Raw genomic sequence first — 19,098 nt, 5'->3', positions numbered from 1 at the left:
ACAGAACATTTGGACAAAGCTGGATTAGACTGCAGTAAAGCAAGTTTCTACTTATTCAGGAACTTTAGAGCTTTTAATATACTTATGTGCACAGTTAAGCTCCATTAGGGGAGACAACTGTGGTCAAACTCACTTGACCACAAACACTTTTTAAAGGCAGGCTGAATAGCTTCTGGAATTATATACACAGTATATACCATGATTTTGGGAAATACTAATGAGAGAAATTCTTAATTAGACTTTACATTTAGGGAAATAATCTTAAATCCGTATCTGTGATTGATACAAAATACTCTAGTATAATAAACTTTACATTCATCCCCAAATGACAACACCGAAAACCCAATCAGTAAATGCTCAATTAAATGACAGTAAGTAAATACCTGATTTACTGATAAAACTTGACTATCCTGAGTGACCCTAGCAAGGTAACTCATTGTAAAGAATTATGTAAAAAATGAAGGCAACATAGGGTAGTATTTTTCTCTATTTAAGTTGCAAATTCATAGAATTCTTCACAAATTCATGATGCCCAATAAATTAAAGAGTTTAATAAAGTCTACTCTTCAATGTCTATCTTTTTTGTAAATCAAAAACCTTTATTTATAATGGGGTGAGGGCACAGGAAAAATACTACTCTAAGTCCAAAAGCATTACTCCAAGATATTTTTGAACCAAGCGATTTTTTTAACTTTATGACAAAAATTTTTTAATTTAAGAAATACCAAACACATATACACTTACCATTGTGTCAGAGCTAAGAATTTGTCTCATAAATTCCAAAAATGAGGATGCAAGTTCACCTGTGTCCTTACTAAATGTGCTGACCACTCGTTTCAGTAAACTATGCAGAGCATTACTGTTTTTCCTTAAAGAACTGTAATAAAGAAAACAGATGCCTTAAAATTTGAGTGTATAAATCTAGTATGAGAATGAACTATCTCAGTTAAGACAGAATAAAATTTAGTCAGCATTTAATAAAATGTGAAAGGTACTCTGGTGTCTGTGTACACATACTTACATAACACGTCAATATCTATAATTGATTTCTTCTTTCAAAAATAAGCTTCATGCTCTTAAAAACTTTCCCCCAAATATAAAGGTATGAAATGGCAAAAGAAACTTGCAGGTGTCCTATTTTTACACTTTCTATAACCTGAGGATTTATAACATAAGGAGATTATGGATTTCTCAGAAGCCTGACCAAAAAGTCTAACTTCATAATAACTACAAAGAATGACTACTTTTGACACTTAATCTGATAGAAGGACTCAATCAAGGGTACAGAGCAGGGGTTAGTAAAGAGTCTGAGTGTAAACATTTTAGGTTTTGTGGGCTATACACAACCCAGTCTGTTTCTCTCTATACGTAACAGTAGTCTCAGTCACAATTAACTCAACTGTTGGTGTAGTGGAAAGCAGCCACAGAGAACATATAAATTCTGGCTATGTCCCAATAAAACTTTATTTACAAAAACAGATGTTGGAATGGACTTGCCATAGTTTGCCAATCCCTGAAATAGACTTCAGCATAACAATCATGATACACACACACACACACATCTTCATGACAATATACCACACACACATCTTCATGACAATATACACTACTGCTAAAATTACGCTATGCATTTATACAGCTCTTGATCAAGAGAATTTCAGGAGCAAAGTATTCTATTGTATTAATATTAGAAATTAAGCAGGATGTGAAAATATTGTTATGTCCTTTAAGCTGTAACATAATTAGCCAAAATGAAAATATGCATGATACTAACACTAAACATGTGGTGTTCATACTTGAAAAATGTGGTTGGATTCTGAGATGCCATTCATACAAGACTTCAGTAAAGCAATACAAAAGAAAGCTAAGATGCTACTCTTCAGAACTTAATAAAATAATGAGATGGACTAGGCACAGCAAACAGGAAAGAGATAAATTAAAAGATAACAAAAGCATGGGTTCAAATTGGACTATACTAATAACTAGCCTGAAAGTATTTAAAAACTGGGGTCCTCTAAACACCTATTAGAATCTCTAAAATAAAAAACCCCAGCAATACCAAATTCTGGTATTTTGTTGCTCAACTTATACACAAGTTGTCTATAAAAGGGTGGTACACTGGAATGTTGGGATGATGGAACTGCTCTGTATGCAACTGTGGTAGTAAACACATGAATATGCATTTGTCAAAATCCATAGAACTGTACATCGTAAAACATAAATGAGGTTAATTACAAAGAAAGGGGAGAGACTGGAATCAATCTCCTATTTTGGATTGGAGTCTTAAGAACCAGTATAAACTCATTTTTAAAAATTCATATAAATTTTTAAAATGCAAAAATAAATGTAGATGTGTGTTTACGCATGAGTTAGGACACAAACATATCTTTCCTAGATCTATTCAACGAGAGAAACCAAAATCAGTGATACAAGTTAAGCAACAAAATAAATCAAGGAAAAAATTAATGAGTCCATGCTGATAATAAAGACCTACATAGGTAAATAAATGAGGGAAAAGTTATGATTCTTTCTTATAGTAAGATAATTAATGAATGAAAAGAATAAGACAGATAGGAAATCACCACTAGAAAATCATAGTAATAAATACCATATACCAAAATTCACAGATGGGTACTAAAATTAGTGGGCAAAAGTTGTAAGCAGAAATAGGATACCTACATAGTCTCAAAGTATACTCTTCAAAATATTTAGTAGTTAAAAATGGAAAATTACTAAGTTTGCACTGCAGAATCCTGGCAGACCACCTCAGTCAAGTGATCATGATTAATATCATCAGAAACACATCATGTATTTCCTAGTACGATGCATTGAGAAAGGTGAATCGTCTCAGTGATATCCTCAATCTCAATCTATGAGAAAACATCAAACCTAAATTGAAGGAAATTCTTCTAGAAAATAAGTGACAAGTATTGTCCAAAAACGTTAAGGTCATAAAAAACAGGATAGAGGAGACAAAGGATACAACTAAAAGCAATCTAGAAACCTGTCTTGGATCCTAGAACAGAAATAGACATTAATGAAAAAACTAGTAGAAATCTAAAAAAAAATCTGTATTTAAGTTAATAGTATTATGCAAAAATTAGTTTCTTAGTTTTACTAAATATTCAATGGTTATATAAAACACTGACATAAGGGAAAGCTAGATAAAGGAGAACTCTGAACTATTATTTTTCCAATTCTTCTGAAAGTCTAAAACTATTTTTTTTAATTTATTTTTAAATAGGATCTGCCTCAGGGGTGTTGTGAGGACTATATGAAAAAGTATATAGTAACCTGTTTACAAAAAAAGCCAGATAAAAGCCAGATCATGCTATACCTCTGCTCAAAACCTTACAATGTCCCTTATAATAACGTTAAGGCCCTTGATGATTTGCCCTCAACTGTATCCACTCTCATTACTTCTCTGACTCCATGCCCTATCATTTTCTCCTTGCTCACTGACTCCTAGGGCAGCCACCATGGCCTTATAGCTGCTTCTCAGACATGTAAGGCATGCTATTTGAAATTGTTCTTCCCCAGGATCTTGGTCTTTGTTCAAGGGTCACCTTCTCAGCAAAGACTTCCCTGATCACCTCCTGGTATTTCAAATGACAGCGCCCTCACTCTGGCACGTACTCTCCCTCTGCTGTACTTTATGTTTTTCTGTAAAATACAGTTGACCCTTGAACAACACAGGTTTGAACTGCATGGGTCCACCTATATACAGATTTGTTTCAATAAATACATTGGAAAATATTTTGGAAATTTGCAACAACTTGAAAAAAACATTTTCTCTAGCTTACTTTAAGAGTACAGAATATACACTATGTAAGAATTTGTTCTCCATGTAAGAACCTGTTCGTTATGCTTCAGAAGATTGGAGACTGACGAAAATTAGGCTTGGGGTGGATTAATGATTGTGCATTGAGCACTGACTCCCCTATACAGAATTTTATTGTTGTTAACAACCATTTAGTCAATAAATATGAGAGATGCCCTCACAAAAAAAAAAAAAAGTACACACTTCCAATTGTAAAATAAATAAGTAACCGGGATGTAATGTATAGCATAAGGAACATAGTCAAAATATTGTAACAACTTGGTATGGTGATAGCTGGTACCTAGAATTATCATGTATATAAATGATGAATCACTGTGTTGTACACCTGAAACTAATGTAATACTGTGTGTCAACTACCCTTCAATAAAAAATAATTATCTAAAAAAAAAAAAAAAGAATACAGAATATAATACATATAACATACAAAACATATGTTAATCGACTATTTATATTATTGGTAAGGCTCCCAGTCAACAGCAGGCTACTATTAGTAGCTAAGTTTTAGGGGAGTCAAAAGTTATACATGGATTTTCAACTGCACAGGGGTTTAGTGGCCCTAAATTCTGAGTTGTTAAAGGGTCAATTGTACTATGTATTTTATTCACGTATTTATTGTCTGTCTACCTCTAGTAGAACAAGCACCAAGGAGGCAGGTTTTTTTTTTTAAGTGAATCCCCAGGACCTAGAACAGAAAGGGCATTTAATAAATATTTGTGGACTAAATGAACCTAGTATTCATTTTTATTCCTTTAGTACCTATCATGTTCCAGGTTTCTAGGTGCTAGAAGGAATATCATCAAGAATACAGTCCCTGTCCTTGTGCAGCTTATATTCTAGTGAGGAAGACAACCAAATAAGCAAAAACCTATATAATATAATGTCAAACAATGTAAGTAACAATGAAAAACATAAAGGTGAGAGAAGGAATGGATACAAATGGATAGGCTATTTTAGATATATTTAGATGGGAAATATACAGATACCTGAGTGAAGTGAAGAAATAAGTCCTAGAACAATCTAGAGGAAAATCAATTTGAAAAACAAAGAACAGAATAGTCTGGAGTTAGGAATAAGTTTGACAGGACCAAAACTGAGGATAAAAGAGCTATCAAAAAGGTTGCCAAGGGCCAGGTTGTATAAAGCCTTAAAAATCATTACAGAGAGTTTGGATTTATTTGCAGTGCAAAGAGAAGTCACTAGAAGGATTTAAGCAAAACAATGACGTGTATCTGTTTCAAATTTTGAAAGATCAGTCTGAGTCCTGAGAGAATAGATTTTTAGGGGGAAAATAGTAGCAGCAAGAACAGACTGAAGGCTATTACAATGGGTCATACAAGAAATGATGGACTAGACAAGAGTGATAGCTATGGAGGTGGAGAAAAGTGATCAGATTCAAAATAAATTATGGAGGTGTAATCCACTAAATAACTGATAAACTGGATGTAGGGACTGAGGAAAAGAGAAGGATCAAGAATCTTGGGAGTTTTGGTAGTACACCTGGGTGAATGGTGATAACATTCACTGGGATGAACAAGACAGAAACATGTGTGAAGCAAGAATATCAAGAGCTCTGCTTTAGATCTGTGCAGTTTGAGATGCCCATTAGATAGCCAAGTACAGATGTCAAAAGGGTATATGGGTTATTAAAGCTTAGCAGAAAGATCAGCGCTGAAGGGAGAAAAGGGAATAGATTAAGGTAACTTGGAAGAGATTATAGATTTTTAAAAGGTCCAGAAATATGACTCTAGCAAAGCCAAAAACATCGCATATAATGTTATGGAAGAGGTATGCTAACCCAGCTAGGAGTAGAGGGCTCAAGAAAAGCTTTTCGGCTTTTCCAGAAATGAAGCCTATATGGTTAGTTTTAAAGGATACAACGTAAATGCCCAGGCAACAGGAAAAAGGACATCCAATAGCCAATTGCCTCCCTAGTGAAGAAGATTAAGACATGGATATAGAGACGAGCAAAAATTTTACCTGAGAGACTGAGCAGCATGTGGCTTGTATCATTTCAAATAATTTCATCTCAGCCATTCTACTAGAGAATGATAGCTATGAATTAATTATTTTGGGGGGTAGCAGTGAAAAGTTAAATCCAAGAGTATATTAAATTTAATAAAGCATTACCTTTTTAAATGAAATAATCCATAATCATGCTCTGCAAGAAACATCATTGTTCTGACACATGTCAATAAACAGTTGTAACTGCTCTCAGAGTTAGCTAGCATAGCTAGTAGACAGTCACAAATTGAAGTCATCAATTCTTTGTTTGGAAGAGAATTGGAAAGCTGCTCCAGTTCAGAAACAGAACCTTCAGAAGAGTTTGGCAAAATAAGTGCAATGTCCTGTGAGGGAGGAGGGGAGTGGGGGAAAAAACTGTTTAATGATTATCACCATCACTCAGCATTTTTATTTCAGAAATACATAGCAATTAATACTTAGTAATTATCTCATCCAAATATTATTGTTACCATACCAACCCAAACATAGATTCAAACACATTAAGAATGAAGGAGTTGTTCTGCCCTTCTATAAAAGTTAATGCAAGGATACATACATAAAGAAATGGGCTTACATATTTTCAAAAGAACATCTCTTTAAATGTTTTTTCTTCTGTATTGCACTGAGTGGTAGTTTCTACCTTTAAATGATTAAGTAAGTACTTTTGGTACTAAAATATTTTAAATCATTGTATTATTTATTCATCTGAATGTTATTTTAATTTATAAGGAAATAGAGAAATAAATTTTAGTAAACATATCCATACTGGAATTTAAAAACATCACAAGAAGGGATAAGTGGATAGAGCAAATAAACATATAAGCATAGTCTTCCAACTAAATATTTTCCTCTTTTTTTGTATACTTTTAAAATCCAAGTATTTTCATGCTAAGCAGATTTAGTTAACAATAATTAAACTTTTTATAGAAATAAGTAAAGTGCATTTTTACAGGAGCATTTTTAGGTATGTCTCATCACCTTTAATCACTTCAACATACTGCAAACCAGTATCCAGCCTGGGTTAAAACTATAAAACAAAGCTTGAATCAGAAGCTAAATGAAACAAGGTGAATGAGGTTTATCTGATCAGGGCAGCTAAGATACTATACTGTTATTTAGCACAGTCATACAACCCGATGTGAATTATATATCAGACACCAATCAAACGGACACTTTGAGATAGAAGAACTATCCTCTCTACCAGATCCAGAACTGTTTTCTACCACATCCCTTTTTTGTGAAAACAAGTCACACCAAAAACATTCCTTCTTGATTTGAATGTTAAATGTAACCAAACTGGGTTTTTGTCAGCTAGAAAAAGATAATATTCCAACATGGGATCCTACTGAAAATACTCTGCCTGAAAAACTCATACCTGATGATTAGATAGCAGGAGCATTTTGACAAGTTAAAATGCCATTAGGCACTGTGGCATCTTACTACACTGATGGACAGTGACTGAAATGGAGTATGGGCGGGGGTGGGGACTCAATAATATGGGTGAACGTAGTAACCACATTATTTTTCTTGTGAAACCTTCATAAGACTGTATATCAATAATACCTTAATAAAAAAAAAATTCCAAAAAATTTTAATTCCATTAGGCACAGGAATCTCAAAAAATCCCTAACACACTGGACTAAAAGTTAAAACAATTATCATTAACTCATGGAACTATAAACTGGAAGTCAATCATACAGTCAGCAGGGAGAAATACTATTACTTTTAGCCACCATCTGTAAGTATGTGTGAAAAACACTAAAACTATAGTAGACTGTGATGTCTTCAAAAGTTGTCCTAACAAGAGAACACGATATAATTCAACCAATCACAAAGCTATAAAATTCAGGAATCAATCAGTGTACAATATAATTGGAAGGAAAATGAACACACTAGACAAAACCAATCCCAAAGAAAATAGTGGCACAAAAAGCAACTCCAAGGACATGATCTCATAAAGAAAAGGAATGGAGCTCTTCAGAGAAATCTATGAAATACAAACCCGAAGAAAACTATGAAGCACAAAACTATTTTATTATTGGTTCACCAGTCAAATTTATCTCCCTAAACAGCAAGAGTGATAAAACAGGCAAAATCTCCTGTTCACATCCTAGATTTATAGCAACAGAAGCTTTTAAAACACACACACACACACACACAATTTATAAAATAATTATAAATACCTGATCACAAAGAGACTGCAAAGTGGATGTGATATATTCAACACACTGTTGGCGAATAACACTGTCTCCAGGAGACCGCACCAAAGCTAACAGATCCTGGAATATTTCTGCATATCTTTCATCACCTTTAATAGTTCCATTAATTAGATGCAAAATAGCTAATTTACAAGCTTTGTGTGAAGCCAGAGCATCAAGAAGAGCAAGCAACCTGGTGGTTTGGCTAGTATACTGTTTTTCTTTATCTTCTGAAGTGCTGAAATAAAATCAATACATTTAGTAAACAAAGTTCTTGATTTTAAGGCATTATTTATTATTTATTTTTCACCACATATCAACTTATACAAATCTTGCATAAAACATTCTTTGGCAGGACTTCTCTGGAATTCTATAATTGCTATAAATTTAATAAATTCAGGTTTTCAATAATGAATTTTCTTCAGAATATTTTGTAGTTCACCTTTCCAACACCCAAAAGCAAGACTTTCAAGGTATCTTGTGCATGAAATAATTAAATGTTTCTAATTATAAATAATGTACATATACTCATATACACATATGTGTTTGTGTATATATATATATGGTATGTGTATATTTACATGTATAGGTATTATCTGAGCATTCTAAGCCCTGGTTTCCAATTCTAAGTGGAAGAAAAAAAAAGGATTTGTGTCAAGAATAACTTGAGGAAAAATTTTTCAATGCAAAATGAAAATACCTTTGTAAGTCTTCTACAATCAAATCCAACACAGTTCTCATAATCAGAAGTGCAGTTGGTGAGGCAAGGTCACACAATTGAACACAAATACGCCGTAACATATGTTGAATAGGCTGGCAGGTTGTGCCAGAGAAAGAGCGAACTATTTCTTGGAGCAACTTTGCTTGAACATGAAGGTGCATGCTCCACAATTTTCGGGTGTTGAGTGCCACTGATATATCATGTGGCTCAATAACCTGTTAAAAAAGTATAATGTGTGTGTACGTAGATTTTTTAATATTTATTTATAGTCACAAGTACTGCTCAGGAAGAACAGTTATGAAAAAAACATCTTCACTGCATGCTTAAAACATTTAATTTTCTATTATACAATTAAACATTTGCTTGAATTCAATGCATCTAAAAATCTTATTCTCAGGTTAGCAGTCAGTAGAGCAGAGTCCATTGATGAAGCAACCCAGTTAATGGCAAATTCTAACACATGATAAAGGGGAAAAAAAGGATTTAAAAATAACAAAAGTACAAGTATACATAACACCATAATAAAATTCACATTCACAAATTTATCAAAACTGTTATCCCCATATTTCCTTAATGACCAACTTGCTTCAGTTTTATCTCACCCTCCCCCAGTTATTTTATGTCTTTTTTAGAGCAAGGGGATGAGGGCTGTTGCTTTTTTTAACAAAATCACTGGCTTTATAAAAAGTGTTACTGCAGTCATTTATAAGATGCATGTTATACGGAAGTGATACCTGAGTTGTTTGCATGGGTAATGGTAGAGGCAGCAGCTCTGAAAGAAGTATGAGTCCAGAAAAAAATCCTTCAGGAACCTTCAAGATCGAGGAAAGAACTTCTTTTAACATTAAAGACCAAGTATTATTTGCCAGAGTTTCTTCTGAGATTGTGAGTTTTTCATTAACTCCTTGTGTAAAAGTCAGCAAGATATCAATGATATCATTCTGAATTTTCTGTTCATCACTATCCAAACGGCCTGAGAGGGGGATAGAGCACAGAAGCATGTGTAAAGTCACAAGTGCTGAAGGAACACGCATGTCCTTAAACTCAAAGGATCCACCTCTCAGAAGTTCCGTTAACATAGTTTTAAGAAGAGTGAGTGTGCAGCGAGCCATTGAAATAGTAGTAACTCTGTGAAGGGTAGTCCCCATGTTGACATGGAGCCTCCAAGGCTGAGTCAGAATACTGTTCAATTTTTGCAGAACCCGAATAAAGGTGTCCATTCCTTCAGCAGAAAAAAGCTGAATAACAGCAAGATTCCATTTCAGGTCTTTCTGCTGACCTTTATATGAGATAAGGGGGAAGAGAAATGAATTACTTACATGTTAATAATCAGTTAAGATTTTTGAATATTTAACTTAATAAATGACACTATACTAGGCTTAAAGAATAATCATTTTTAAAGTACAGCAGTCCCATTACCTTCAACAGGGGGTGGTGAGCATGCCACATTACAGAGAACACGCAAGGCAGTAGTAAGGCCAACTCCTTCTGGGGTCATCAAATTATCGATATTCTTTAAAAATAAAAGTGAACAAAGTTTAATTTCTTGGTACCTGTCCATCAAGAGAAAATGCCAGAGAAGACGTTAGTTAAAAATATGAGTTTCAAGTTAAGTACTCACGTCAGTTTAAATTCCCTAAGTTTAAAATATGAATAAGGTTAATGAAGCTTATAAAGGTTATTGAATTTTTGGCATATATTGTACCATGTATGATACTTATGTAAATAAAATAACTGCAAAGTGCAAGTATATTAAAAAGTACTAAGACAAAGGTAACATACAGAAAGGAATGAGACTTGTCTGTATTAAGAATTTTGAAAAGTGCTTTTTCACATACTTTTTCTATATGTCCTCTCTCCCAAAAACAAAGCAATGACTCTGATTTTATAAAATCTCGTTGGTACTAAATGTCTTTCAAAACTGAGGAAGCAACAGGGAATGTTTCAGCACTACATATACTTTTTTTACACCTTAAATACTGCAGATACCACAGGAATCTTGTTATGATGGCCAGTTGGGGCACAGTTTGAAGAAAAAAAAATACAGTTACCTGTGCCCTTCGCACCTGTTCATGTTATGCTTCCTGGCAACAAACACCTACTTTTAAGTTGCTCTGTTTTCTGTAGTTTCCACAGAGCAGCATATAGACGGTTTTAAAAACTTAGAAGAAATGACATTTTACAATGCTACTATTTCAGCTTCTAAACCTCAGAGGAAAAACTTAAAGTTAAGAAAACTCCCTTACCTTATATACATTTCCCACCTCAGATTATCTTTTCCTCTAATTTCTTCCTTGCTGCCTTTCAGTAACTCCACAAATTACATAAGGCAGCAGGGAGCCCAGAGTGAAGTTTCAGTCTTAGATCAACTGTTTTTAGCAAATCTTGGAATAAGAGTCACTTATTATAGCCATAATTAATGGGATAAGGATTTACATAAAAATCAAAACTCTTACTTTTAACTCAAGCTGTTATATTTATTTTTCTGATACCTTCTTCTACCTAAGCCATCTGATAGCTATTAGATAACCTTATTCTCCTGACCATGCACAAGTACCCTGAACACATGACCACTTAAATTTACAGGATACTTACCATTGGACTTTTGCTAAATAAAATACTGAATATAATATAAAGCTCTAGATGTCATTGGAGGCACAGAGTATGGAACACAGAAGGGTATGATGGCACCACAAAAGGTGAAAGTACCCTTAGGAGAGATGGAGTAAAAAGTGAAGATAAGGGTAGACAAATCAGTGAAGAAAACTGTGAAGTAGATAAACCCAAACTACTTTGTTGCTGGGTCAAAACAGCAACAGATTAGACAACACAAATACATTACTTTAACAATACACAATTCAACTCAAAGACCAAGATGGTTTATACATACTCACACATATACACATATTCAGAATATGCATGGCTCACCTGTTAAGTGAAAAATTTAATTCAAGGTCCACTCTGCCCTCTAGCTTAAAACTTTTTATACACCTATGAGCACCTTTAGCCCTTCTTCCTATGATATACATTTGATCAACTAAGATGCAAAGAAAAATTTTTAAACCTCAAAAACTACCAATGCAATCATTTTAATGATTTTTCATTATGAATTACTTGAACCATTTTCAACTGTAATATTGTAATTTCATGATTTTCAAATTTTGTGAATATTTCGATTGCAGATTTGACCATCCCAAATTTAGAAAAATAGAATTAGCCCCCACTGCAATTATCTGGCACTGATTCTCAATTTTAACCTAAAAATTTTGAAGGAAATTCTTACTCACTAAAGTTTAACTGTTACATTATCATAGCATTTACCTTTAAAATACTTTGGAAGTATCATCAAAATGGCAGGTAATATTATAATGATTTGAGAGAAAAAACAGGATGGAATCTGGTAGTGGAAAGCAGTATAGTAAACAAGGTTGTGTGTATGTATGTTCATGTATATACACAATCACACACCCATCTGTGAATATACTAATCTGTACCCATAAAGTCTAAGTAAATCAACTAGCTAAATCAACTGTGTTATCTACATAAGTGATTTACTCCAATATTACTATATACTACCATACAGTTCCATAAAAATAAAGGCACTTTTATGTTTTACTTACCTGTTTAACATATTCAATTAGGTTTGGGATGCAGTTAATTTCAAATCTAAGGTTTTTCAGAGGTTCAAGCCACTTGCCAAGTTCTTAAAAACAAGAAGGTAATTTATAATGTAATATTTTTAAATAAAATCCTTTACAACAAAGGAAGTAAAGGTAGTCTTTTCCAAAGAAAAATATTATCAGATCCATAATGATTAAGATAATCCAAATTTTATACAGGGATGAACTTAGTCTAGTTCTTTAAACAAGCTTTGGAATAAAATGTAAATGACCCTACTATACTGGTTTAGAAATAAGTTAACAACTCTTTAGTTATTTGGTTTCTGAAAATGTAAATATTTATAAGCTTAAACAGAACCATCTAATTAAGTTAAGATTTTTCCAACAATCAACTTACATCACTTTAAAACATTCTAACAAATAATAGACTAATGTAACTACATAGTGCTTATTTCTGCTGCTGTCTCCCACACCCTGAAAAATGCACACATAAAATTTATTAATTTCTAATAGGATCAAACCCATGGGAGACATTTGTTGAGTGCCTTTCTCTTAACATGCATTTTATATTTTGTCAATTTCCTAATTTGTCTTTATAAATATACAAATAATCACTATCACCCACAATAGTAACAGCAAGCTCTGCTTATAAAACAAAAACAAATACACCACTTACCCACTGAACTCAAAACTCTCCTAGCAGCTCTAACACTATACTTTATCATCAAAAATGTTTTTGGAAAATAGCTCTAATGTAAAAAGTGATAACCCAGACACTTGGAGTAACTAAAGACACTGAAAAGAATCATGTCTCTCCTTGATTCTAAACTCTTCCAAAAGGTTTACAACTGTGTATGTCTTTTTCCTACACATTTTATAACAAATTTCTTCATATGAACAGAATATGCTGCTCAAATGAAAGATAGAAGGAATAATAATAAAACAAATACAACTGTACCCAGAATTAGTAGTGCAGCATTAATAATATCTTTGCAGATGTTATGTGCCCTCCTTTTATAAAGGCATACTTCAGGGAGAATATCTACTTCCAATATGCAAAGCAGAGTTTACCACCCAACTTCTACTGGTGGCATCACACTAAAATTTTAGGATTGAAAAGAAAAGAGGCCACATGCTATTTATAATATTTACTCAATGTTATCAAGTTTTCTATTTGGTAAGGTCAGAAAGCCAGACCAAAATGAAGTAATAAACAATTGGGTTTAAATATTTTAAACTTTTCAAGACTGCCTGAATAAGGTTTGCCAAAAATTTCATTTCACACACATTAATATACTTTGGAAAATAATGTTCATATTCTTCACTTCTGAGGAGAGCACACATGGTAATTAACCACAAATGGGTTTATATAGAAAACACACAAATACAAACTACAGACAAAACTGAACTTTTGAGTTCATCTTTAAACTACTTCTCCCATTTTGATTAGGACTTTAACCATCCACCAATTTCCATGACTTTCATAAAAGATACTTTCAACAATTTCCTAAAAATCTTTTTAAGAACACCGTAAAAATACCTTTATAAAAGCTATTTTCAGGAAGTTAAAGAGTATTACTAGGTACATTATCAAAACACGAAGTACTAATTACAGACATGCAAAGGATTTTTCCTTCACATATCGTAAATGCGTAAAACTTCAAGTGCCATACCTTGCAATTTAGCATTATTTTCATCTGCTTTACAAAGCTTCAAGAGAGATGCTGCATGCTGTTCTAGCATTTGGACGTCACTGGAAGACTGAACCACCACCAAAATAAGTATGCATGCATAATTGTAAGCTACTGACTTCTTAGACTTGGAATCACTGAAACAAATAAGGTTTTTAAAGTTGTTGGTACAAATACCATTTTTCAGGAACAATTTTAAACATTTTTTTCTACTTGGTTTTAAAGCAACCAAGGAATTTTATAATGAAACACGACTAACTTCCTGAAGACAAGAAATCAGATTTTAAAGTTCACCTACAATTCACTGGAAAACACTACTTAAAAGTATATAAACAAAGTATAAGCATCACAATGGAAAGAAATTCTATTAAGAAAAAAGATGGGAAGAACAATGAAATATTAATATATTATTATATAATTAACATACTTAAATATACATTAAAAGTATACTTCATCAGCTCTGAAAGATGAGGAAGTATACTTCACTGGTCTCCTTTAAAATGTTTGCCCACTCTGGGTGAATAGGAACAAGTGTGATGAGTCATTCTACTGCCATCATCACTTGGTTTTCCAGTACAAAACTGTGAAAATACAGTTAAGCATAGAAGCCATCACTGTTTGCCTTTCATAGGCCTCCCAAAAAGACCCACCACTGATAGAGTCATTATCATGACCCTAATGTGAGGTCACTGACCTGGATGCTATTGCTTTGTGTGACCTGAGCTAGGATGAGCACGTTTTTCTTCTCAGATACTAGAAGTCTCTGTCCTACTAGGCAGCTCTTGAAAACTATTATCATTCTTAATCCTTCCCCCCACCAACCCACCAATCTAGTCAAAGCACTTCTGAAACCAGAAGACCATGAATAGTTTAGAGAGTGAGGGAAAATTTAAGACAGCAAGATAGTCCTCATTACTCTGAAGGTATATATTCCTATACCTTAGGATTGTCCTCCACAAAAATTAGAAGTACTACAGTTGCAATCCTGTCGACAACATGGGTAAACTGGATGAAACTACAAAAAGATCTATTTCACTGCTTTAAAGCCACATCTTCTATTCTAATCCTTAATCAACAAATTATGTCAAAAAAAAATTAGTTTTTACTTTCAAAGCAACACCTTCTTTTAAGAAACTAGCCCATTAGCATGTAGTTTTCCAATATAATAGAAAATTTAAGAAGCAGAAAATTACCCTAAGGCTTCTTTGGAATAGTACTCCATTAGAGTAATAAGACTTTGGAGATTTTTCTCAAGACTGAAAACATGGCCAACAGCTGATCTTCCCACAGGATTAAAAGTAATCAAATAAAGATTGTGAAGGGTTCCCAAGAGATCTGAATGGTCAGTTTCTTCACTGGCTGTACAACGCTGAAAATGGCTGAACAGTTCTGTAATACACTGCAAAGTCTGTGTTGAGTCCTGAAGCCACAAGGCAAATGCATCATCAATAACACCATCAGACTGGAGACTTTCCTCTTCATCTTGATCATAAAGGTGACACAGAGCTCGGATCAACAAATTTGTTGCTTCATATTCCGACATAAAAAAAAGAAGACCCTTTTGTGATTGTGCAAGAAATTTTAAAACATCTTTTGTGGCTTGTAGCACACCAGGGTGGGCACTTGTTACTGGAATTGACAGAAGCAAGGTAACCAACTCCAAGAAGTGATGGCTGTGAAGATACCTGTAGACAAATAGACATATATGTTGAATCAGTGCAAAACGTACTTCATTCACTCAGTAGTCATTAGAAAGGAGAGAGGTATAAATTTTAATGACCACAATCCTTAACCTCAGCAATATACTACTTTAACTAAAAACATAATGTGAATAGCAAGTATTCTCACCACTGGGCCAAATAAAAGCCAAAGTTTAGGGAAACTTTTTCCTAGCTCGTAGTCAACAGCTGTGCAATAACTGTTGACAATTATCAAAGTACAATTGGGTATCTCTCTTGCCAGAATGCCACAAAGAGAAATGCGCCTTAGATTTGCAAAGAAGTCTGTAAACTGGTCTGTTTGCCAAAGCATATGTGGGTAACTAAGAGCTGGAAAAAAAAAAAAAAAACCCACCCCCTCAAAGCTCATGTTGGTTGTTTATTTATTTATTTATTTATTTTGCCTGCAGCCAGTCTTCTGTGAAGTACAATGTAGTAGCAGTGTAACAGATGATTCAATAAATGTCTTCAGCAGAAAAGTAAGTAAGTAAATAACTAACTGTTGACAAGTTTTTTCTTTCAGAATCAACCCTAACTTTGAATTCTGAGCCTTCTTTCCAGGCCACTTATCAACGATCCCTTTTCGCCGTGGTCCAAACTCTACTCAAGGGATATCAATATACATGAAATTAAGTGTATCTAGTAAAAGTATAGCATGTATATATATATTATATATTATATATATATATATATATAATGTACACATACACACACATATCATATCACATATACACATATATTTTATAGTACAGTGTATATATATAGTATATATATATATATATGGTAATAAAACAGTGTATATATGGTAAATCAGACAGTGTATCTGAATTAGTACCTCTAGAGAAAAGAAATTTCAGATTATCAATATCTAGTATTTGAATAGTTAATACTACCATAAATGGCACTCCTATCAATTCCAAGAACCATTTTTTAGCATATGTACTTTTCATAGGAAAAGTGTGAATTATTCAACACCTCAAAATAGATACAACTGCTAATACAGACTATTTTCATTGTCCTAAAAACTCTGTGCTTCCACCTATACATCCCTCCTTCCTTCCCATCACTGATCTTTTTACTGTCACCATAGTTTTGCCTTTTCCAGAATACCACATATTTGGCATTATACAGTATAAAATTGCCTCTTCAATCATCTTACTGCTTAAACTCAGGGTTCTACTTCATGTTAATAAACATCTCCAGTAACTTCTTACTACATAGGCAAGCAGAACCCTCAAGAAGACAAAACTCCAGAATTACTCTGAACATCTAAAAGCACTCTTAACCACCTTATGGAATGTTCAGAAAATAGTTAACATTGCAGACTTCAGACTGCTTATTCTTAGAAAGAATTACAAGGTTGGCCCTTGGCTGGTAACTAGGAATGTGGATTTTGGGAGGGTTCCCATGCCGCAACTGGTAAGAATGCTCCATGTCTATAGTGTTAATGCAAACCATATGGTTTACACTGAATACCTGCTTCCTTCTGGGAGTCTAGAATTCTGGTACATGCTAGATACTGAGTGTCTGCAGTGGCAATACCCTAATAAGAAGCTTGGATACTGACATTCTAACATGCTTCCTTAGTGGGCAATATTTCATGTATGTTGTCACACTGTTGTGGGGGTAATTAAGCAGATCCTGTGTGACTCCACTGGGAAAACATTCTGGAAGCTTTTAACTGGTTTCCCCAGGCTTCTCCCTATGTACCCTTTCCCTTTGCTGATTAAACTTTGTATCCTTTAATGTAGTAAGTCACAGTTGTGAGAAACGCTGAGTCATGTGAGCTCTCCTAACAAATATTGGGGGGATGATCTTGGACACTCCAACGTGGGACATTACAGTCTTGCCATCATTTCAAACTAATCCTTCCAAAATGTGTTTATTTCTCCTTTCAAAATTCACTCTCTCTCCTAATTTACCAGTTCCTGTCAATAAAGCCACATTTTCAATAGTTACCCTAGCTAGAAACCTCAAAACACCTTTAGGTCCTTCTCACTTACTCTTACCTACCAGGTCTAGTTGCCACATCATAGTAGCTGGTCTTTCACATATTCCCTCCCTATTAGCACATTTATCTTTCCATTCCCTCTAATTGCCATTACATTAGGTCAAGTACTTAACATAACACCTAGTATGTAGAATCTTCAGACTGGCTTATCTACCTAATAGTTCCAATTTCTTTTCTATTGCAGTATGTCTTGCAATGTATAATCTTCGAAAACTACTTTGATGATATCAGATCTGCTACTCCAAAATATTCAATATTCTAAAAACAAAATCCAAATTCTTTAGTATAGCATTCAAGGCTCTTTATTTCCTAAAGTCTGATACTTAAACATACCTCTTCCAGTTATGGGAGAAAAAAATACTTAATAAGACTTTAATTACTTGCTTCCCCCCCAGTGATTAACAGCATCCCCTCTTTCCTTATACTAACTACCCTCAGCTATCTTCAATGCATGACTTCACTTTCTACTTTATTAAAAATGAAGTCATCAGTAAGAAATACCTTGGCTCCTGTACTACCTCCACACTACAAATGGATCTACATGTGTACACTCCTAAGGCTTCCTTTCTCCTGTCCAAAGCCAAACCTATATTTGTACTCTTGACCTCATCTCCTATGAGAACCTGCTTTAGCAATTATCATCTTACTCCTGTGAGAACTCAAAATAAAGCAAGACTGATAGTTTCAGCTAAAAACAGGAATGGATAAGTATGATTTTAGAATGGACAAGTACCTCATTTTCTGTTAATGCACAATGCTCCAAATAAAGGCAAAATTAATGCAGAAATAAATAAAATTATAAAAACACCATTTTTCCATTAATTAGAAAATTATTTATAAGCAAAAGGTCAAACAAGAAAGCCTCAAAAACTAAAACAAAATTTAAAGATTATGGGTGCTGATCGAGTAAGAGCAAAACTGTAAGATATCTTTAACCTGTCTGTAAAATTAACTTAGTAAAATGTAAGTTTAACTTACAATATATTAGAATGATAAGATAAAAAGAGGTCACAGAAAAATAGCTCTCGCCTTCCTATGCCATCCTGTTGTACCACCTTCCCATGAGCAACTCGTTTCTCATATTTATACTTGCTCATAAACATGCTTATGTAAGTATTGTTGATCATTACTACCTTTAAGTTGCTATTACTACTTAAAGTCCTAACAAAATGTGGCTGATCCATAGTAACATACTTCTCAGTTTCACCATTATTTTGAAACATCAAATATCCTTACAGATATGCATTACCTACAGATTTAAAAAAAAAAAACCAACCACAAAGACCAGTCTGCAATG

General features: G+C 33.7%; 1 protein-coding gene across 7 annotated transcripts in view; it reads right to left on the bottom strand.

Moving 5' to 3' along the window:
• VIRMA (vir like m6A methyltransferase associated) overlaps window positions 1-19,098 on the bottom strand; it is a 62,007-nt gene that overhangs the window by 21,024 nt on the left and 21,885 nt on the right. For 4 of the 7 annotated variants that reach the window (XM_036875090.2, XM_036875100.2, XM_036875107.2 and 1 more), the window contains 9 exons: window positions 15,266-15,757; window positions 14,055-14,209; window positions 12,382-12,464; window positions 10,181-10,274; window positions 9,496-10,040; window positions 8,741-8,976; window positions 8,026-8,278; window positions 5,969-6,186; window positions 745-877 (listed from right to left, as the gene is read on the bottom strand). In XM_036875090.2, the coding sequence (XP_036730985.1) occupies window positions 745-877; window positions 5,969-6,186; window positions 8,026-8,278; window positions 8,741-8,976; window positions 9,496-10,040; window positions 10,181-10,274; window positions 12,382-12,464; window positions 14,055-14,209; window positions 15,266-15,757 (2,209 nt within the window). Of the gene's footprint in view, window positions 1-744; window positions 878-2,554; window positions 2,871-5,818; window positions 5,880-5,968; window positions 6,187-8,025; window positions 8,279-8,740; window positions 8,977-9,495; window positions 10,041-10,180; window positions 10,275-12,381; window positions 12,465-14,054; window positions 14,210-15,265; window positions 15,758-19,098 lie in introns of those variants that run through there. The other 3 variants (XR_005022641.2, XR_005022642.2, XM_057497891.1) reach the window with 2 other exon arrangements.

The sequence above is a fragment of the Manis pentadactyla genome, chromosome 3 (assembly GCF_030020395.1).
Source record: "Manis pentadactyla isolate mManPen7 chromosome 3, mManPen7.hap1, whole genome shotgun sequence".
Lineage (NCBI taxonomy): Eukaryota > Metazoa > Chordata > Mammalia > Pholidota > Manidae > Manis > Manis pentadactyla.
The sequence above is the reverse complement of the archived record's forward strand: the minus strand, read 5'-3'. Positions and strand labels throughout refer to the sequence as shown.